The following is a 22330-nucleotide window of genomic DNA, read 5'->3' as shown; positions in this document are numbered from 1 at the left end:
GATTTTCCAAAAACAGGACCCGTAGCCAAGGATTAAATAAATCCAGTAAATTAATATAGAAACTGGTTTCTAGTGTAAAAATAATTCCAGAAACTTGTTTAATTCAATCTGGGAACCAACGACCACGACTCCTTACTGGTTCAGTGAGCCAAGATCTAATCCCAACCAGTAGATTAGCATCCAACGGATGGCACTCGAGGATATCCCTTCGGTGTTGGCTTTTTATTAAAGAACCCCCTAGGAACCGCTGAATCAACCCGTCGACCGTCGTCCCCCTTTGTGTAAAAGATCACTACACTTAGGTCCTGTTTTTATCTGATTAAACCCTAGATTTTCCAAAAACAGGACCCGTAGCCAAGGATTAAATCAATCCAGTAAATTAATATAGAAACTGGTTTCTAGTGTAAAAATAATTCTAGAAACTTGTTTAATTCATAAGTAATTCATTTTAACCCCTTTTTGATCCATTTCAGTTGCATTAAATTCGTATTAATATTGTTTATCATCTAGTAACCCTGTTTTGTCATGAAACATAGGTTAGAATTATGCACTTAAATTATTCTATATCAAACACTTAGAACTTCGGAAAATCATAACTTTATAATCATAACTCCAAATTTAGTGATTCTCGAACCTACGATCTCGTTACGACGTGTAGAACATTATTAAGCAGTTTGTTCTTATGTTTGGTGTGATGTTAATTTTGCCTATACCATTTTTATTTGTATTGCTACGAGTAGTAGCGAGGTGACGAGAATTTGAAGACCAAGTTGGTACCTAGGAATCTCGAGTCTAAGGCAAGTTGTGCCTTTGATCACTCCTTTTTACCTAATAATGTTCGTTGTTAATCTCTGTGACATCATAGGTTAATTTGATAGGACCTAATAGGTTTCCCTAGCATTGTTTATCCCCCACCTTGCAAACAGATGAACTATTGGGTAGATTTGTTATTGCTCTACCTGGTTTTGAGAAAATAATGTTTTATTATGATCATGTTCCAATTATGTTGTTTTAATTATTGTTCTTGATAATATCTTCATGTTAATTGGAACATGGAGAACCACACGGGAAAATAGTGCTAGCACAAGGGTGGAATGGAACATCCTTGGCCAAGTAATTAGGAAAGCTAGGGACAGATTAACTTGCCCAGAAGGGGCAAGAGGGGAGGTGTCGCTGCTGGAGTATAGGGAGGTCCTCGGGTCAAACTGTCTGTAAAGCTTTTCAGACGAGGGATTCCTATGCTTCATTCTTTTTGAATCCGTAGCGGGTTTTTTCAAACTAGTGGAACTTTGGAAAGGCCTCGTAGTGCTACCCTATCTCGCTTCCTTGGTAGAGTTGTATGGGCCCGTACAACCCCGTGGCAAATGAGTACACGACTTGTGGGTAAAGATGTGCAACCTCTACAGAGTGTAAAACTGGTATATCAGCCGTGACGTCGGTGCCATTGATGGCGAGAAGCAGTAACGTCGAGCTAGTGGGGAGGGAGTAAGTCGTCAGAGGCTGCGGCACCAGATATCAAAATTGCTTATGTTAGCACCCATAACCAATTAGCTGATATCTTCACCAAGCCCTGGATGAAAAGACTTTTAGCAAGCTTAGAAACGAACTAAATGCCTTAGATTCTCGGAACTTTGATTGAAATCTTGCACATATTGCTCATTTAATACCTTTGATCATGGCATGTCTTTTCATTTGGTACAAATGCATATTTCTTTTTTTGTGCCAAAGCTAAGACTAATGTGCTTCCAAGAACATTTCTATGCTTAGTCTTAGATTGAAAGGGAAATGGAGTATTAGGCAAAGGCAAGGCTTTCACTACGACTCTGTCGGTATTATATATCCTTTGCCCTACTCATGTATTTACTTTCATATCTTTCTAGTAAAAGGCCTCATGCTTTCTCTATTTTTGGCGCTTAATGCCAAAGGGGGAGAAATTAATAGGCCAAAGCAAAAGGACTGCACCACCACCTTGTTTTCTGAAAACTTTTCACAAAAAACTTTGCATGTACAAAAACCCTCTTAACATCTAAGGGGAGAACTTTTTCAGGGGGAGCTTTTATTTAGCCAAAGGAAAAGCATTTGAAAAGGGGGAGAATCTTTCAAAAACTTGAAAATGCTTTTGAAATCATATTCTTATACCATTGTCTATTTGCAAAAGAATTTGAAAAGATTTTTCCAAAAGATTTGCAAAAACAAGCTAAGTGGCGCAAATGTGGTCCAAAATGTTAACTACATCAAAACAATCATATTTGCTTAGAATTACCTTCATTTCAAAGTAACTTATGCACATCTGTCAAATACAAACTAGCTACATTTCTACACTTTGTATTTGCTTTGGTTTGTGTTGGCATCAATCACAAAAAGGGGGAGATTGAAAGGGAAATGACCTTAACCATTTCCTATAATCGATTTTGGTGTTTGATGACCATCACAAACCTTATGGACTAACTAGTTTGCCTAGTTGATCTTTTCTCAGGTGCATAAAGTTCACATTCACATATAAGGAAAATGACCCTTGGGGCAATTCAAGAAGTATGTAGCAAAACAAATTTGCACCAGCCTGCGACGCACTGGACAATGTCTCGTGCCTAGGCAGACGCGCCCAACGAACTGGCCGCTCTCGGGAAAACGAAGCGCTCCTCGGCTAAAATTCACCGGACTGTCCGGTGAGCCCACAAGTAACGGTCATGTTCGCCAATGTCGACTGCCACGTGGCTGCTATGGGTTTAGAACGCCAGAAGTTCAGAGATAGTCTGTGATGTTAGGTTGCACCAGACTGTCCAGTGTGCCATCGGACTATCCAGTGCACCACAAGGACATGCAAAGTCAACAGTCAACTGCTCCAAACCCCAACAGTCAGCTGACGTGGCGTGCACCAGACAATGAACAGTGCAGTGTCCGGTGCGCCACCGGACTGTTCGATGTGCTCGTCGACAGAGAACTCAGCCAACGGCTAGAATAGTGGTTGGGGCTATAAATACCCCCCAACCACCACCATTCAAGTAATCCTAGCTTCCCACTCTCAACATTCAATACAAGAACAAAGAATACACTCCAAAGACCCATTCAAAACCTCCAAACCTCTCCAAGTACCATAATCAAGTCAAGTAATCAAAAGTGCTTAGTGACTTGAGAGAGTGATTTGTGTTTCATTTGTTGCTCTTGTTGCTTTGTTGCTTCCTTCATCTCTCTCTAAACCCTCTAAGTGTTTTGTAAAGCTAGCAAGAGGCACCTAATTGTGTGGTGATACTTGTGGAGTCTTAGTGACCCATGAGATTGAGAAGAAGCACTCAACCAGTCTAAGTGATCGATTGGGAGAGGGAAAGGGTGGAAAAAGACCCGGCCTTTGTGGCATCCTCAATGGGGAGTAGGTTCATTAGAACCGAACCTCAGGAAACAAATCATTCTGTTCACTTGTGTTGATCTTCGTCATTTGATTTGTTTCTTCCCTCTCCCCTCTCACTAGAAGTTCTCTTACTCACATTGTTTTGAGTTAGCTCCTAAAGATATCTGCATTGATTGAGCAACTCATAGCAAGAAGAACTATCTTCCGCACTCTGAATTCACTATTTTTTATTTCTAGCCTTAACCCCGGGTGAAGTGTGTGTTTAAAGTTTATAATTTTCAGGTTTCGTCTATTCACCCCCCTCTAGGCGACTTTCAGTTCTAATACCAGAGAACCAGAGGTTCTCTTTACAAAACGATAAACTGAAGGGGTATCGGATCTCCTCGGCCATTGGATCTTGGATCAATGGCCGAGATTAGAACAGGCAGGTGAGCGCGCGGGCGCCTGACGCACGGGGCCCATGGGCCAGGGGGCAGGGGTGAGCGATGGGATGTTAGGGCGCTGGCGCCTGACGGGTGGGGCCACGGCAAGGCCGGGACCGCTGGTTAGCGGCGCGAGCGAGCGAGGTGCGGCGTCGATAGGTGGGACCCACCTATCAGCTGGAGAGGGCACGCGGGTGGACTGGGCCTGGTGTGCCGAAAGGCCGGGAAGCGGAGGGGGTTGGGCTTCTTTACCTTTTTCTTTTATTCTGAATTTCCTAATTTCTTTTCCTTTTGTTTTCTCTTTTGGATTCAAATTTAAACATGCCCCAAATTCAAATTCAAATAATTCAAACATGTGCATCAAACAAAATAATAATCTAGGCTTAGCATGATGTAACATTTCATGACTCCCATAGGTTTTGATATAGTAAAGAAATAATTATCTCCTACAAACTAGATATATCTCTAATAAAAAGAAGAGAGAAGAATTCTATAGAGAGAAACAAGGGGTAACACCTGAATTTGGTAGATAATAGAGAAGAAATTTTATACCCCCAAATTCAGGGTGTTACACTATTCATGATTCACTTGGGTGTTCGTTTTATAGTAAAAATGACAAACCCAATTAACTTTGAAGAAATTCTTGAGACGGGCTCAAAATGAGTTCGGATTGAGCATCAAGAAGATTAGAAGCGATAATAGGACAGAGTTCAAGAACTCTGAAATCTAAGGATTTCTTGAGGAGGGAATCAAGCATGAGTTCTCTTCTCCCTACACACCTCAGCAAAACGGTGTTGTGGAACAGAACTCTTATGGATATGCCGAGGACCATGTTGAAGAATACAAGACATCAAATCGGTTTTGGGCGGAGGCGATTAACACCACCTGCTACACCATCAACCGACTCTACCTTCACCGATTCTCAAGAAGACATCATATGAACTCCTCACTGGTAAAAAGCCCAATGTTTCTTACTTTTGAGTTTTTGGGAGCAAATGCTTTATTCTTGTCAAGAGAGGTAGAAATTCCAAATTTATTACTAAAGTAGTAGAAGGCTTTTTACTTGGTTATGACTTAAACACAAGGGTGTATAGAGTCTTCAACAAGTCCACTAAATTAGTTGAAGTTTCTTGTGACGTTGTGTTTGATGAGACTAATGGCTCTCAAGAAGAGCAAGTTGATCTTGATGAGCTAGATGATGAGGAGGCGTCGTGCACTGTGCTAAGAAACATGTCCATTGGAGATGTGTGCCAACAAGAGCCCGAGGAGCCTCCATAAGTGCAAGATCAATCTCATCATACATGCATCTCCACCAACACAAGATGAGGAACAAGCTCAAGAAGAAGATGATCAAGTTCAAGACAATGAGCAACCTCAAGATGATGGCATTGATCAAGGGGGGGATGAAGCTGAGTAAGAAAAGGAGGATGAGCCAGAGATTTAGGATCAAATACCACCTCACCCAAGGGTCCATCAAGAAATTCAATGAGACCACCCTGTCGACTCCATTCTCGGTGACATTAAAAAGGGGGTAACCACTCGCTCTCGAATTGCTCATTTATGTGAACATTACTCTTTTGTGTCTTCTATTGAGCCATATAGGATTGAGGATGCACTTAGAGATCCAGACTAGGTGGTGGCAATACAAGAAGAGCTCAACAACTTCATGAGGAATGAGGTTTGGCACTTAGTTCCACGTCCTAACCAAAATGTTGTAGGTACCAAATGGGTATTCCTGAGAGCACCTACAGAGGGGTGAATAGGTGATCCTGCAAAACTAGCTCTAAATAATACAAACCTGGTTATATAATGCGTTAGTGAGACTAACAACAAATTAGGATGAGAAGAGAGGAGAAAAGAGAACTCTTCACTTGATTGCCCCTTTAGTATGAGTATTGAACTTAGGTGCAATATTACAAGTTAATATGAGAACTCAAGAAGACAATAATAGCAATAAGTAAAAGGGACAAGAGACACGACGATTTTTACCATAGTTCAGCCAATGCCTACTCCACGTTGTGGCAACCTCCTTTGGTCAAGGGTTGTGCTCAACCCCTCTCAAGTGATCCAAAGATCAAACTTGAGTACCACAGTTGTCTTCCTTATACCAATATCCCAGTTGTGCGTAATCTCCATAAATTGGAGTCTCTCACGCCTTACACAATTAATCACAATCAAATCTGGAGTAAGGAGGGGAGTAGAAATGCACACAAGAGCACAATTGCAGCAACACCAAGCACACAAGCAAAGAAGAGAGCGCACAAATCAAAATGATAGAGTCATAACTCAAAAATGCGCTCAAATCTCTCTCTAACAAATCAAAAGTGTGGTCGTGGAGTCTCGAAGTTGTAGTATGCTCTTGTGATGCTTGGAGTACAGCTCCATGGCAACTAGAGGGTTCTTTTATAGAACCAAGGGACCTAGGAGCCGTTGGTTCTTTATTTGGGAAGCAATCAGCCTTCCCTGTCTGCATGTGCACCGAACTGTCCGGTACACACTGGACAGTGAACAACAACAATCTATTTCCTTCTACGGTCAAGCCTACTATTGTACACCTTCAGTCGCTTGGCACACCGGACTGTCCGGTGGGTCCTGTCGACCGTTGCTGAGCTGACGTGGCCAACGCCAATTGAGCGGTCGACCATTGACGCAGACGAGCGGCTATCACACCGGACTGTCTGGTGCACATCGGACTGTCTGGTACACACTAGACTGTCCGGTGAATTATAGCTGGCGAAGTCCTGGAGAAACCCGAGAGTATCCTATTCAGTCGCTAACCAGCCCGGGCACCAGACACTGTCCAGTGCACACCGGACTGTCTGGTGAGGCCTAGACTGGCCCAAATTTGGCCAAACTTAGCCAAACTTCTTCACTCCCTTTTGGCTCATCTTGAAAAGTTCCCTAGCACTTAGATGTAGAAACATACCTTTATCACTTTGATTCATAGAGCTTTGCAATATGCCCATTTTCAAGCTCAAAAGTGTTTTTCTTATTTCCTCAATTTTCTTTCTAAACACATGTGCTCATGCTAATACCAAGATGGTTAGTTCATAGTGGTGTGTTGAATAGTTAATCACCAAAACACTTAAAAATGACCTAAGGGCACATTCCCTTTCAATTTCGCAACAAACATGATGAGCATGGTGTGGTGACTAGGAACAAAGCCCAACTTGTGGCCAAGGGGCATTCATAAGTTGATGGTTTGGATATCGATGAAACCTATGCACCCGTAGATAGGCTTGAGTCAATTTGTATTTTACTTGCCTATATTGGCTTTAAGTTGTATCAAATGGATGTGAAAAGTTCCTTCCACAGTGGTCCTATCAAGGAAGAGGTGTATGTTGAGAAACCTCCCAGCTTTGAAGACTGTGAGTATCCTTCTCATGTCTATAAGCTCTCAAAGGCGTTTTATGGGCTTAAACAAGCTTCAAGAGAATTGCATGAATGCATGAGAAACTTTTTTATTGCTAATGGTTTCAAAGTCGGTAAAGCAGATCCTACTGTCTTCACTAAAATAATTAACAAAGACTTGTTTATATGTCAAATTTATATTGATGACATTATCTTTGGGTCTACTAACAAACATCTTGTGAAGAGTTCAATAGGATTATGATATAGAAATTTGAGATTCCATGATGGGAGAGTTGAAGTACTTTCTTGGATTTCAAATCAAGTAACTCCAAGAGGGCACCTTCATCATCTAAACTAAGTATACTCAAGACATACTCAAGAAGTTCGGGATGAAGGATGCCAAGCCCATCAATACTCCTATGGGGATAAATGGGCATCTCGACCTCGACACGAGAGGTAACTCTATAGATCAAAAGGTATATGGTTGATGATAGGATCTTTAATCTACTTATGTGCATCTCGACTGGACATTATGCTTTCTGTATGCATGTATGCAAGATTTCAAGTCGACACTAAGGAATGCCACCTAAGGACCGTGAAAAGAATCTTGAGATATTTAGTTCATACTCCTAACTTTGGGCTTTGGTATCCCAAGGGTTCAAACTTTGATCTCATCAGGTATTCAAACGCTAATTATGTCGGATGTAAGGTAGAAAGAAAGGGTACATCAGAGACTTGTCAGTTTTTGAGAAGATCCCTGGTGTCTTGTGCTTCAAAGAAACAAAACTCGGTAGCTCTATCCATCGCCAAGGCTGAGTACATTGCTGCAGGGCATTGCTGTGCACAATTACTCTGAATGAGGCAAACGCTTAGGGACTATGGCTACAAATTCAGCAAAGTTCTTCTCCTATGTGACAATAATACTGCTATCTGCGTGGCGGAGAATCCCGTTGAACACAGCTGCACTAAGCACATTGACATCCGTTAACACTTCCTGAGAGACCCCTCACAAATGGGAGATATCGTAATTGACCATACTAGCACCCACAAACAGTTAGCCAATATCTTCATGAAGCCCTTGATCCTTGGAACCTGTATTGAAATATTGCACACATTGATACACCCAGCCTCGGTGGGGTTGGCTGAGGCCCAATAAATTAGGGTTGCTAGGAGCCTAACATCTCAACTTAGGGAAAGGCCCAATCGCCCCAAAAGACTAGTATGATGGGGGAAGGGTGGCTCTCCGTTTTAAAGTGGCTTACTCCTCCCATGTTAAGCGAGGTGGGATAATTCTGAGGCTCATAAAGTCGCCATCCGACTACAATTGGGCCAACTGGGCTAATTGTGTCTTTGCAAATGGGTAATAGTGGAGGATGTCCTCATCACACACTGCTCATTTTATACCTTTGGTCATGGCACATCTCTTTCATTTGGTACAAATGCATATTTATTATTTTTCATTCGGTACAAATGCATATTTCTTATTCTTCTTGTGCCAAGGCTAAGACTAATGTGCTTCCAAGTGTATTTTCATACTTAGTCTTAGATTGAAAGGGAAATAGAGTTGCAAGCAAAGGAAGCGTTTCCACTGCATAGTTGTTCGATATCAAACACTCTTTGCCCAACTCATGTACTTAAATTCATATCTTTCTTATTGAAGGCCTCCAGATTTCTTCGTTTTTGGCACTTAATGTCAAAGGGGGAGAAATTAATAGGCCAAAGCAAAAGGACCGCACCACCACCCTGATTTGAAAACCTTTTAATCTTCAAAATTGGTACTATTGCATTTGCAAAAAAACCCTCTTGACAGCTAAGAGGAGAAAAACTATTTATGCCAAAGGGGGGAACTCATTCAAGGGAAGCTTTTATCTGACCAAAGGAAAAGCATTTGAAAAAGGGGGAGAATCCTTCAAACTTAGAAATGTTTTTGAAAATTATATTCTTACACCTTAGGCCATTTGCAAATGAATTTGAAAAGATTTTTACCAAGAGATTTGCAAAATCAAGCTATGGGGTGCAAATATGGTCCAAAATTTTAACTATGTCAAAAACATACATAAGTTTTAGGACTGCTTTCATATCATTAACTTATGCACTCTTGTCATAATTGCAAACTAGTTACATTTCTACACTTTATATTTGCTTTGGTTTGTGTTGGCATTAATCACCAAAAAGGGGGAGATTGAAAGGGAAATGGTCTTAACCATATTCTCTAATTGATTTTGGTGCTTGATGACCATCACAACATTATGAACTAACTAGTTTGCCTAGTCTTTGATTCATAGGTGCATGAGTCCTTTCGATTCAGTTCTAAGTCAGAAACAATTCAAAACCAACCATTAAAGGGGTAAAACTTGGAAAAGATGAATAATAACTAGTTCAACATTTTGATAAGTTACATACACCCCCAGGAACCTATTTAAGACATCTAAGGAGGTTGGTTAGCTCAATTTCACAAAGTCACCATTTTGGAGCTAGTTTGAGAAAAAACAAGTTTTCTGAAAAAGGAAGAAGAAAAGGTCCAAGAACTATGACTTAGACTAGTTGAATTGTCACTACACAAGTTTGTCTAAGTCATAGGAACCTCCTAAAAAGTCAAAAAAATTGGACAAAAGAAAGAAATTTGGGTTGCTAACTTAAGCAACAATGGCTCACCGGATAGGACCGGTGGTGCACCGGACCGTCTGGTCAGAGGACTTAGTCTCAACCAGAAATAGGCCAAGCACCGGGTAACATATCGGACCGATACAGTGCGCATAGACTCGTTCTAGTGTGAATTATAGTGAACAAGCCAGTCTCGGTAATTCTTGGAACCAGAGCACCAGACCGTCTGGTGGTTCATCGAACCGTCTGACATGGTTCAACGATCACCTGCAATGGTCAGAACGGTAACCTTCCAGGGCACTATTCATGGTCCAGTGGCGCACTAGACCGACATTGTTCACGGTCCAGTGCACCACTACGCATACAACTTTTTGGCTGAAGTTTTCAACGACTCTTTTGGTGGTTGGGGCCATAAATACCCCAACCAGCATATTGAATAAACAAGACCCTTCCCAACCTAGTACATATTAAGTGCAATATCTCCAAACATTCAAAACCACTCCCGCGATGCATTTGACCTATTCACGTTTTGAGAGACATAGCAACTAGTGCATTTGAGAGTTGCAAGATCTTGTGATCATTTGAGCTTTGATTGTTTCTCACTCTCTCTCTCTCTCTCTCTCTCTCTTTGTTGTAAAGGTGAAGCAAGAGGCTCCCATTATTTGTGTGGAGGTGCTTCGAGACTTGGTGTACCCGAGATTGAGAATAAAGTTGAATCGGTCTCTATGACTGTTTGAGAGAGGGAAAGGATAGAAAGAGACTCGTCTATTGTGGACTCCTCAACGGAGACGTACAATATTCAGTGTGGAATCTCGGGAAACAAATCGTCATGTCTTTGTGTTGATTATTCTTTGCCATTTGCTTCTTCCTCTCCCCTCTCTTACTAGTTCTCTTGTTTGTAATTGATTTGAGTTGACTCCTAAAAGTTATCCGCATTGATTAAGCAACTCTTAGCAAGAAGCACTCTCTTTTGCACTCCGATTACATTTTTACTCGTTCTAATGCTAACCTCGGGCAAAGTTTTGTATTCAAATTTATAATTTTTAGGTTTCATCTATTCACCCCCTCTTGGCGACTTTTAGCTTGGCTCTAGCGTGGGCTTTCCTTTGCGTAGGAGCACCAATGAGGATCAGTAAGAACTTTGCGTGGTTCTTGATACCTTGATAAAAATATCGGCACGTCAACAGGAGTTTGCATTCTCTACTACTCATTTACATTGCTTACTTAAGTTGCAGTCTTTACCAATTTTAGCTTAGAACATAGGCTAGTTGGAGGACTGGAACTTAGGTTACATAACTCTATTTTTTACGGTAGAGATAACAACACTTATATAAAACTTTAGTTGCACAATCTTGTTTGGTTATTCGCATAAATTTTATTTAAGGGATTAATTTTTGACATAAATTAGATTGAGAAAAATAGAAGTCCTAATTCAACTCCCTCTTAGGCATCCTTGTTCATTTGGGACATAAAGGTAATATGCTATTTTAGTATCTTTCGTTACTAATGAGGTATGACACTCCAATATTTTATATTTGATATTTGCTTTTTGCGATTAAAATATTCATGTCTACTAAAATATTAGTGGGTATGGATACCGGCTACTCGTGGTAGGTATAGTTTTGAGATAATTTTGATGGGTGGATAATTGATACTTTTTTCTTTTTGTTGGTATGGGTGTCCACCAGATTAGGTGTCTCCAGCAGAGCATGTATGACCCTATAAAATATTATTTTATATTGTAGATTGTAGTGTTCATCGAATGGAGTTTGAAATAGGAGTTGTAATAAGAAGTCTGCTCCAGATGGCCTTACTCGTTGCCATTCTTGGCTTGTTATTCGTCCACAACAGATCACATCACAATGAGAAAATTGGATTTTTAGACTCCAAACAACCTACTTCGCACTTTTGTTATTTATAACATTGACTTAAATAAAATTATGTCGCACTAGTCGGTTGCCCGTGCGCTGCGACGGCTTACAACAATATCCACGTAAACTATCTACAAAAAAATCTCAAGATTTTTTATTGATTATCTCCGCTCTTCGTATAATTTTTTTTGATTTGACTGACTGATGTTATTATTTACTCCATTCAATATGTCTTGTTAAACACGGTCAATGAAGTAATCAATTAGAAGAGAGTTCACAACGACTGACTGAACGAACAGAGATTATATAATGACATAATTCAACTGTACAGAGACTAAATAAGAGAAATTTTGTGAGCTCAAGATTCTAAAATAAGTTACAAGAACTCAAACTTATAAAAAAGATAGATCAAAAACTGGAGTGACAGCTAAAGTCAAGCATCAATAAAAACTGAATGCGCTCCATACAAATTATGGTACATCGTAGCAATTACTAACGTTTAAAACCAACAAATAACCTTTCCTTTTACTGTTAGTATGACAAATCATTGTTGATCCATCCAATTCAGCAACCTAAAACACCATAGAGTGCATTGCACCAATGTGGTCTCAGAAACGACCTAATGCTTGCAAGAACCAAGAACGTCGTGTCGTGCTTAGGTTGTAGCCTCGACCGGTAGTGCTGGCCGGACCCGACACGATTATATTTTTTTTATTTTACAGAAAACGTATATACATATATACAATTTATATTTAATATTAAAAACATCTGAGCATGTGTTCTACTGCTTAGATAGCTTCACTCAGTGTCTCCCGCCCTTCTTCCATCAATGTGTGGGTTCGAACCCCACCTCCTGCACCACTTTTTTTAACATTTTACACTGATTTAACCAAATGACCTGACTATGCAAGCCGGTACGCCATGCCTAGGCCGCCTAGGCCAGAGTTGTGGCACGTGGGCGTCAGGCCCGTGCCGGACCGCTGTTTGGACATCTATATGTGGAGGTGTGTTTTGTGACGTGGAGGTTGGTTGTGCGGAGCGGACGGGCGTGCAATGGATTAATTTGAAATAGATGTGAGAGGAAATATGACGCAGAACGACCGTTGAAACTTGTGTTTTAATATAGTATAGACTTGGTTTTAATGTTAATTTGAATATTTTTGCCCTTCTATGTGTATATGTGTATGTATAGATGTAAAAGATATAGAAGGACAAAAATATCTAAAATAATATTACAACTATGTGTGACATGTTTTGAGTCCTATGTTTAGGAAATAATGTTACAAATGGAAAAGTGAGAAGCAACTTCTTTGGACTAAAAAAATCCAATTTTCTCCGCGACGAAGGAGAGGCATCCCTCCCTTCCGCGTGGTGTGCTCTCTGTTCCTACGCCGTTTCCTCTCCCGACTCTCTCCTCGCCGGCGACGCCGCGGAGTAGGTGCAACAGAAACTGCTCGAGGCGGAGGCGGAGCCTGCGGCTGCACAGACATGGGTGATCACGAGGCGCGCGGTGATGACTTCGAGAAGAAGGCGGAGAAGAAGCTCTCGGGCTGGGGCCTCTTCGGCTCCAAGTACGAGGACGCCGCCGACCTCTTCGACAAGGCTGCGAACTCCTTCAAGCTCGCCAAGAACTGTGAGTGCTCCTGGATGCCCAGATCCCCCTCGCATCCTCCATTTACTTTTCCCCCAATTGGCTATGATGTGTCGCTTGGTGGCCTTGCCCCCAGATCTATCGGTCGATCGGGCGTCAGAATTGTTAGCTAGTTTGGCGAAGTAGGGGATGGGCTGGTCTGGGGTGGATCTCGGGTTGCGGATCTGTGGCCGAGCCGCGTGATCTTTGGTGCACTAGGTTTCGTCTGATGACACATATTGTGCCTTTGCCTCCTTATCTCTGAACTTTGTTTAGGTGGCCTGGCCTGGAAAAGGTCGTGGCTGGTGTATCTTGCTCTCTCTTTCTAGTTCAGATCAGCTTGTTTCATTTATTTTTCCTGAGTATCTAACCAATTTTATTTCTTTGATAGGATTTATGCTGATTCACATGTTTCACTGGGACAGATAACTTGTCACATAATAGATATTCATGTTTATAGTCATGTGGTTGTAGTGTTGATTGGGCTGACAGCACTGGTATGCTTGAATTGTTGTAGTGTATAGGGGATCCATGGACAGCATGAAAGAATAGAATATAATTTTGTCTCAGAGATTGATTATAAATTCACGTGTATCATTTCAGTGTGGCTTCTCTTTATTATTTTCAGTGATTAAATTCAGTTTGCTCTTTGCTGTGCAGGGAGCAGAGCTGCATCAGTTTACATCAAGATTGCTAACTGTCATTTGAAGGTCAGTTCATTGGTTTGCTTATGTTTTAGGTTATTATTTTGTCATCTACACAAATCATGCTGTTGAAACAAGATGATGCTTATAGTGCTTATCATTTTGCCGAACAGGGAGATAGCAAGCATGAGGCTGCCTCAGCGTACGTCGAGGCAGCAAATTGCTACAAAAAGTTTTCACCTCAGGGTACCTCCATTTTCTGAGTAGCATGCATACTCTACCGTTAATTGTCTGTGATTTTTTTATCCTTTCTCTTGCTATAATTCATGTAATATAACATTCACATGTTTTTGGTGTTGTTCTCTGTGAACCACAAAATAAGTCATTCTATCATATTGTGCTGCCCTTCTGCTTGCTTAATGTTGATTTGTTGACTGTCTTTCCCCCCTGTTGTTAACCATCTGTTGGTTCTATTGCCTGAACTGTGTGGCGTATTTCTAACAATAACTGCATTTTTTCTCTAACATGCATAAGAGCTGCATATCATTTCATTAAGAAGAGATGGGGAGATGGGGCAGAACACTTAAAACATCAGTCCACAAACAAAGCACGCACTCCATTTGATTTTTTTGGCAAGAAATAGCCTGTGATAGGATGAAACGACCTTAGACAACCTATAATAAAGATCAGTAGATCAACTGTCCCCATGAAAGGACTGGAGATACCCTATAACAAAGGATCACCTGACCCCATGAAATGACCTTAGGATCCATTCTTGTAGACATACTACACCAGCTGAATCTGAATATCTGGGCTCGCACCATTGAAAACCGTTTTCCCAAATTTTCCATTCAAAGGATGGTGACTTGGTGAGAGAATTCAGCCCTTGTCCTTTTGCACTTGCGTCATATCGTGGAACCACCAACATGACAAATGGTTAGTATTGGACTGTGGACAAATGGAACCGGAACCTAGCTTCAAGAAGAGGTGCCACACCTGCTGAGCAAAAGACTCAAGGCATGTGCCATACAGATTCCCTGTCCCTCAAACCTAACTACGCAAGTTTAATTGAAGGATTCACACATCTTTTTTTTTCTTGAAAACACAGTAGAGCTGCATATTGGTAATATTAAGGTGAAAGAAAAGGGATAACATCCCTTACACCCATCCATACACAACAACACTATAGTCCATGTGAAATGTCCATGACCTTGACCGGATCATAGGCGTGTTTTGGCGTGGTACATTTGAGAGGATTTTTTTTAACCCTAACCTGAAATTTGCTCCCATGGTTAGTCGAACCCAGGACCTAAGAAGTGCCACTAGAGTCACCTGACCAGCTCAGCTAGAGGCCCATTCACATAACATAATAGCTAAACTTGACCTCCTTACCTAGCTTACCACAAATTTATTTCCTGCCGTTGCTGGCATGCTATTTATTACTGGCCATATGATTCACATCCCCTCATCCAAAACTGAGATTCATGTGCAGCTGAGAATCAAAGACATTAGGACTACTTGTGCTATATTTGTGACTGATAATCTTCTTCCACAACTGTCAAGGGCGTTGGGTCCTAGGGTAGGTGGTCCTTGGCTACGGAGTTCGTAGCCTCGGCCCGTCGTCGCCGGCGAGGGTTGCCCTCTGCCGTCGGCTTGGTAAAGGGAAGAGAGAGGAGATTAGAGATAATGATATTGCTTCCTTCTCAATCTCTGGTTACAGCAATATAGGGCCAAGGGCCCTAACTAATCTCTTCTAGACTTAAGGGATAAGAATAGAAACTAAACCAATCTCTCCTAGACTTAAGGAATAAGATAGAAACTAAACCAATCTCTCCTAGACTTAAGGAATACGATAGAAACTAATCTCTTTCCAAGCCTAGGCACTCGCGGTGGCCTCCTGCGTGTGTGCCACCCGTTCTGTGGCGCGACGCATGTCACGGCGGCGCCTGTACTGACGCCCCACATGACAACAACTGTTAATCATAAAAAAGCCATGAATTTGTATTGAAATCTCAAATGCTAGGAATACTTGTGATTTAAATTGTTTGTTATGCATCCATAAGGTTGATTATTATTATATATCCTTGATTATGTGTAGTCTCTACTCCTTTACGATTTTATTCATAGTCCCTTATGCTAACATGCTTAGCTAAGTAACTAACTTGTGTACATTAACCCCATAATTGCAGAAGCTGCGCAAGCGCTAAACCAGTCTGTTAATCTTTTCTTGGAAATTGGTAGGTTGAACATGGCTGCAAGATACAGCAAGGTGAATAAAGTTTTATATTGTTTACAGATATGTTATTCTATGCTACTATCTTATTTTTTACCTCAGGTTATTGAATTAATGAACTAAGATATCCGGCATTCTTCTTCTTCAGAGCTAGTTTGGGAACACCGTTTTCCCAAGGGATTCCAATTTTCCCAAGGGAAAATGAACTAAATTCCCTTGGGAAAATGGAAATCCCTTGGGAAAACAGGGTTCCCAAACTAGCCCTCATTGTTCTTTTTTCCCAATGTAACTTATAAATATATTTGAATGATGACCTGCTTCAGAAGAAAGGATGATTTGTTTCAAAAAGAAATATTCACTCACACTGCTGGCAACTTGATGCATTTTCAGGACATTGGTGAGATATATCAGCAAGAACAAGATTTAGAGAAGGCTACAGATTACCTGGAAAGGGCAGCTGACCTTTTTGACAGTGAGGGACAGTCGTCTCAATCAAACACCATCAAACAGAAAGTTGCAGAAATTGCTGCTCAGTTGGAACAGTAAGATTAGCTTCATTTGCCTTATAGTAATTATATCGTACTTTGACCCCGTATGTAAGTTGTTTAGGGCATCAACAGTCTCCAGCATGATAATTTGACTTTTTTTGGGAAAAAATATATTATTTTGAAAGAGAGAAAGGTATACTATGAAAGTATTTTTCATGATGAACCTAGTAACGTCATGGGTTATCAATCTATGTAACTTTTTACAAATTGATGGGTAAAGTTAAAAAGTTTGACCAACTAGAATCCTAATGCAGCCTATATCTGGAATTGGAGGGATTGATATATTCTTTTGTTTGTTTTGGTGTTCTTTACTTACATGTGATCAGCAATTTCATGCACCTGAGTGTGAACTGGGTATTATACCTCCTAGTAGTATTACTGTTATTAATATTTTTTATCTCTATCTTACTTGCTCTTTTTTTATGGTGACCAGCAATTTTGTTGTCTTTGCTTACATGTCACCCTGTTTAATTTGTTGAAATATACTCAACACTGTAATCTGTCAACTTGATATGTTTGGAAAACTGTGCTATCTCTCTGCTTTTGCCATTGCATCCCTGAAAGTGCAAATTATCCTTAATGGAGTATATTTATATATTCAAGAATTTGATTCGGATAGTGGGTTGCAGTATAATGTGTTCTTACATCTGAGCAACAGAATTTCTTTTAACATTATCTCAGTAATTTTGAAAATGGAATTCATTTGCCTTTAATTTCTGTATTTCATGAATGACGTACTTTGCCTCAAAATTTGTTTATGTAAAATCACAAATCCTGAAGCAAGTCTGGTTGCTAGTGGATTGCGGTGGCCTGCAGATCAGCACTGGCTATATGCTCTTAAGTTATGAAGCTTATTGATCTGCCTATTATCATGCTTTGATTAATTTGCTTTGTTTTTGTTCTTCTCTATTTCTCTATTTTCTGTTCAAATTGGCATATTTACACTATCAAACGTGTTTTTTCTTTGTTTAAGGTGGTAGCATGGCAGCTATCTGGTTGTTTTCATCATCTTTGTTTATGTTGTTCATGCATACTTCATCATAGTAGTTTCAGGGTTACAACCTCTAGTTTATGCAAATTTTAATACTTTTAGGTACCCAAAAGCAACTGAGATATTTGAAGCGATCGCTCGTCAGTCAATCAACAACAATCTTCTTAAGTATAGTGTCAGAGGAATTCTTCTTAATGCTGGCATCTGTCAACTATGTAGAGGTGATCCTATTGCCATCACAAATTCATTGGAGCGATACCAGGTGTGTATTATTCTGCCATAAGATCCTAACCGGTTAATATGTGCCTCTTTGTCTTTATAAAGATGTTTTGTTATTATTTTGCAGGAAATTGACCCGACTTTCTCTGGGACACGTGAATACAAGCTTTTAGCTGTATGAATAATTATTTGCCCTTTTTCCTTGGCACTTTACATTGCATGCCTGACTAAAATCAATCACCCAGTCATGAGCTATTTTCATTTCAGGATCTTGCTGCATCTATGGATGAAGGGGATGTTGCCAAATTCACTGATGCAATCAAAGAATTTGATAGCATGACACGTCTGGTATGTTGCTTTGCAGTGAAATTTCAAGTAATTGGTGGCTAACCTTTTTATCTGTAACTTAAATGTCAGGGCCTAAGGAGGCCCACGGAGGGGCTGTGGCAGCAGCAGCCATAGGCCCTCCAAGGGGATTAGATAAGGATAGTTAGAGATAAGATTAGAAGATTAGTTGAGATTATCTATGAGATTAGTTGAGATTATCTAGGAAGGTTATCAGTTAGTAGTTGAGAGTTTTAAGGAGATAAGAATCTCTAGCTAGATAATGATCTCTAGCTGGCCTATTTATGTAATCAATGGATGAGAAATAAAGTAGGCAAGAATTAGAACGGAGAAACCCTCCTCTTGCTTGGTCGTGGGCAGGCCCCCAGTCGACGTTCCTGTCCATCGATACCCCTTCAATTCCTCACCGATCTAGCGACCATAACATCTGGTATTCGGAGCCAATTTTTTCCCATCGCCCTTTCACCGCGTATGTTCCTGCGCTGTTCGCCCGCAACACGCAGCCACCACCACATCTCCGTCGTGTGTCCGCCACATCTATGTCGTCGCTCACCACCACACCTCAACCAGCACGCGTACAGCCGACCCGCCAGCGCCGACGCCCGACCCCTCGCGCACAGCCCGGCGACCCACTCAGTGCCCCTCGCCAGGCCACTTCCACGCCAGAGGTCTCGTCGCTCTGGGTCCACCGCCGCCTCCACCTCCACACCAGCAGGTTGCGTCACCCTCCGCGCTGTTGGGACGCCTTCGCCCCGCGCCGCTGGGACGCCACCTCCGCACCACGCTGTGGGGTGCGAGTTGCCTAGACCCAACCGGACCCGATGTCGAGCGGTAGTGGCTCATCCGGGCGCGCAACACCGTTGTACGCGCCGAAAGACTCGTCGCTGCCCAAGCCGTGGCGCGGCCTCATCGACCGCATCACCGGCTACCTCTACTACTGGAACCCCTACACCAACGTCACGCAGTACGAGCGGCCCACGACCGCGCTTCTGCCTCTCGTGGGTCCTTGGGTTCCCAACCAGGCGTACTTCGATGATCTGTTTGCAAGGCTCAATGCAATCAGCATGGCACTCTCCAACAACATGCCAGCACCACCAGCCTGGCCATCGTCGCCCGCTCCAGCACCTACATCTTCGTGGGCGGCGATGCCTACCAGTTGCGTTGCGCCCTCAGGGCCGTCTTCATCACCAGCTGCATGGCTGACGACGCCAGGGGAAACCATACCAGGATCGGTGTACCAGTCCCTGGCGCTTACCCTCGCTGCTGCTACCATGTCAACGACTGCAGCACCCCCCCTCCTTCCCCATCTACGATGGCAGAGGTGACCCCCTGGGGTGGTTGAACGGCTGCAAGCAGTTCTTCTAGAGCCAGCGCACTCTGGAGTCCGACAAGGACTGGCTGGCATCGTATCACCTCACTGGCCACACACATACGTGGTTCTGGCGGCTGGAACACGACGAGCATGAGGTCACGTGGCCACAGTTCAAGATCATATGCCAACAGCGCTTTGGTTCCCTCGCAGCAGTGGCGACTTCTGCTGCCACGTTTGTCGTGCCCTCATCGTCGACACCGCCCCCGTCATCAGTGGCAGCCACCACCGCTACCCTTGACCCCAAGAGCGATGTCTAGGAGAGGGTGGTTGCTTCGTGACAGACGACGGCGACCGTCCACCTGCAGGCTGCAGCACGCGGTTTCCTAGCACGTCGACGGGTGAAGCAGATGATGGGAGTGCTCCATTGCAGTGGAGTCATAGCTGCACCAGCGCGCCCGAGCAACGTGGTGGTTGTTCACCTCCATGTACAAGAGGCTGCAAGACATGGTGCCCCTCTGCAACGCTTCGTCCGGCACTGGCCTTCATCTACGGCGACCGGGCAACTACCACGACTACTCTCCTTCGTACAAGGGGGTCTGCTGGCCTCGCCACCATCTGCTCCAGCCACACCACCCTATGCGCACTGGTGGCCGCGGGACCATGAGGGGCTGCACTGCACGGGATTCACTTGCTGCAAGCAACACCAACGTTGGCCTCCACGGGCACGCCTCCAAAGGCTGTTGTGTCTTTACCTCCGTGGTTCTAGCTCGCACCCTCCTCTTCGTTGTGCAACGTTTCCTTAGGACATAGGATGATGCTTGCAGTTGCAGTATATTTAGAATAATTAAAAGATTAGTCGAGATGTAAAAGGTTTATTTTTCGGTGATAGGTTAGGTCATTACAGGTCGTTTGTTGGATGTTGCAGCTCGAGGACGAGCTGCTTGTCCTGGGGGGTGTAGTGTTAGGGCCTAAGGAGGCCCACAGAGGGGCTGTGGCAGCAGCAGTCCTGGGCCCTCCAAGGGGATTAGATAAGGATAGCTATAAATAAGATTAGAAGATTAGTTGAGATTATCTAGGAAGGTTATTAGTTAGTAGTTGTTTAGAGTTTTTAGGAGATAAGGATCTCTAGCTAGATAGGGGCGGCTAGCTGGCCTATTTATGTAATCAATGGATGATAAATAAAGTAGACAAGAATTAGAAGGGAGAAACCATCCTCTTGCTTGGCCATGGGCAGAGGTCCCCGGCCGATGTTCCTTGTCCATCGATATCCCTCCAATCCATCACCGATCTAGTGACCATAACATTAAATGCTTTCTAAGTGTATATAAACAGTAAATTTGTAGGAGTTAGCTTAACAAGAACTTAAGAATAAACACTTCCTCATGGTTTTTAAGGCGCTGCTAAAGTGATGCTAAATGGTCGCTTTAGCGGTAAAGCGCCCCAAGAAGGTAAGGCGTCCAGGTCGCCTTGAAATTAGCGTAAGGCGTCCGCTTTGCAGGTTGAGGCATCGCCTTGGCGTCTTATGGCGTCCAAGAGGCGATGCCATGGCTTCGCTTAGGGGGTTTAAGGGTCTGTTTGGTTCGCTGTCTCAGTTGCCATAGTTTGCCACGCATAAGGTTTGACAAGTTTGATCAAGTTTATAGTCACAATTGTGGCAAAATTTTCCTTATGCTGCCTAGGTACCACGCATCAAAAGGATTAATGGACACAACATGTATTTTATGCGGTCCTTTTCTGTTTTCTCCCATTTATCTAATCTGTCATCTATTGTGTCAGGATCCTTGGAAAACCACCCTGCTGCTCAGGGCGAAGAACGAGCTGAAGAAAAAGGAGGACGATGAGGACGACCTTACATAAGTATTGTAGTAAAAAGAAATGGTACGATATGTTTTGGTTTGTGCCTCCATTGCATTGGAGGCATCGTGTTCCTTACAAACGAGCATGATGAAATTAATCGCTGGTCTGGTTGTACAGAACGTCAATTTGGGTTCTACTGTTGATGTGACTGCCAGTTTCGTTGACTTGATGCCAGAGTGAAAATTAGTACCGAGATGCTTGTTTCTGGGGTTCTGTTCTTTTCAAATCTTTAGACCTTATTTCCTATTGTACTTCTATACCTCGTATTAATAATCTAAGCGGTTTCCAATGGATTGTATCATTGTTCTGCTATTGTAGCTTTATCAAGTTAATTCAATTGTTAGAATAATTGGATGAGTGCATAAACTGTTGCTCATTGTTTTTTTGTTTGGGAGGGAGGGAAACGGAGCGGCTAAAATTCCCTAAGGGCTACTTTGGAACCTCGAATCTCTTTCTTGATTGGAGGGGATTGAGGTAGAAACGAACAAATTTTCTCTCCAATCCCTTTCAATCCCGAAGATAATTCTAGTTTCCAAACTAGCCCTTAGAATGGAATTCAATTCCAATGATCCAAACAGAGTTTTTAGGCTTCCAATTTTTAGAGGTAGTTCTTTCCTCTTTTAATAGAGAAGTCATCGTCAGAACTTTTCGGCTCTGGCTCTGTAATATCCTGACCCTTGAGATGGTGATATTTTGGCATAAAGTTTAATAGAATTAATAGAGTATTCATACTAACAAGGTATATCTTCTAATTCGATAGGCTATTTCGAAAGAACCTCTAGGTTAAGCGTGTTTGGCTTAGAGCAATTTGAGATGGGTGAGCGACCGAGGAGTTTTTTCGGTGTTATGAGTAAGAACAAAGTACACACAAAATATTAGTATTGGTCTGTGGAGACAACATATGATCCTAGAGAGCTGACAAAAGTAAGTACCGTCGGTTCAGGATTGAACGGAGTG

General features: G+C 42.3%; 1 protein-coding gene across 2 annotated transcripts; it reads left to right on the top strand.

The window, feature by feature from the left end:
* Positions 1-12813: 12813 nt before the first annotated feature.
* LOC100282813 (alpha-soluble NSF attachment protein) lies at positions 12814-21674 on the top strand. Of its 2 annotated transcripts, XM_008679048.2 has the most exons (10): positions 12814-13227; positions 13885-13934; positions 14042-14114; positions 16058-16137; positions 16492-16643; positions 17743-17902; positions 17987-18034; positions 18127-18207; positions 21293-21394; positions 21491-21674. In XM_008679048.2, exons 1-9 carry the CDS (start codon positions 13083-13085, stop codon positions 21371-21373), a joined length of 870 nt encoding a protein of 289 aa, XP_008677270.1. In that variant the 5' UTR covers positions 12814-13082; the 3' UTR covers positions 21374-21394; positions 21491-21674. The 2 variants fall into 2 exon arrangements, with proteins under 2 accessions (XP_008677270.1, NP_001356138.1); NM_001369209.1 differs by having other exon boundaries at positions 12867-13227; positions 21293-21674.
* Positions 21675-22330: the final 656 nt, after the last annotated feature.

The sequence above is a fragment of the Zea mays genome, chromosome 4, assembly GCF_902167145.1.
Source record: "Zea mays cultivar B73 chromosome 4, Zm-B73-REFERENCE-NAM-5.0, whole genome shotgun sequence".
Lineage (NCBI taxonomy): Eukaryota > Viridiplantae > Streptophyta > Magnoliopsida > Poales > Poaceae > Zea > Zea mays.
This window is presented reverse-complemented; position numbering and strand designations above follow the sequence as displayed.

Bases quoted from the DNA above. Each gene is read 5' to 3' on its own strand.
- LOC100282813 (XM_008679048.2), top strand. From the start codon at position 13,083: ATGGGTGATCACGAGGCGCGCGGTGATGACTTCGAGAAGAAGGCGGAG. The intron at 13,228-13,884 runs GTGAGTGCTCCT...TTTGCTGTGCAG, and splicing joins CTTCAAGCTCGCCAAGAACT to GGAGCAGAGCTGCATCAGTT. The intron at 14,115-16,057 runs GTACCTCCATTT...CCATAATTGCAG, and splicing joins CAAAAAGTTTTCACCTCAGG to AAGCTGCGCAAGCGCTAAAC.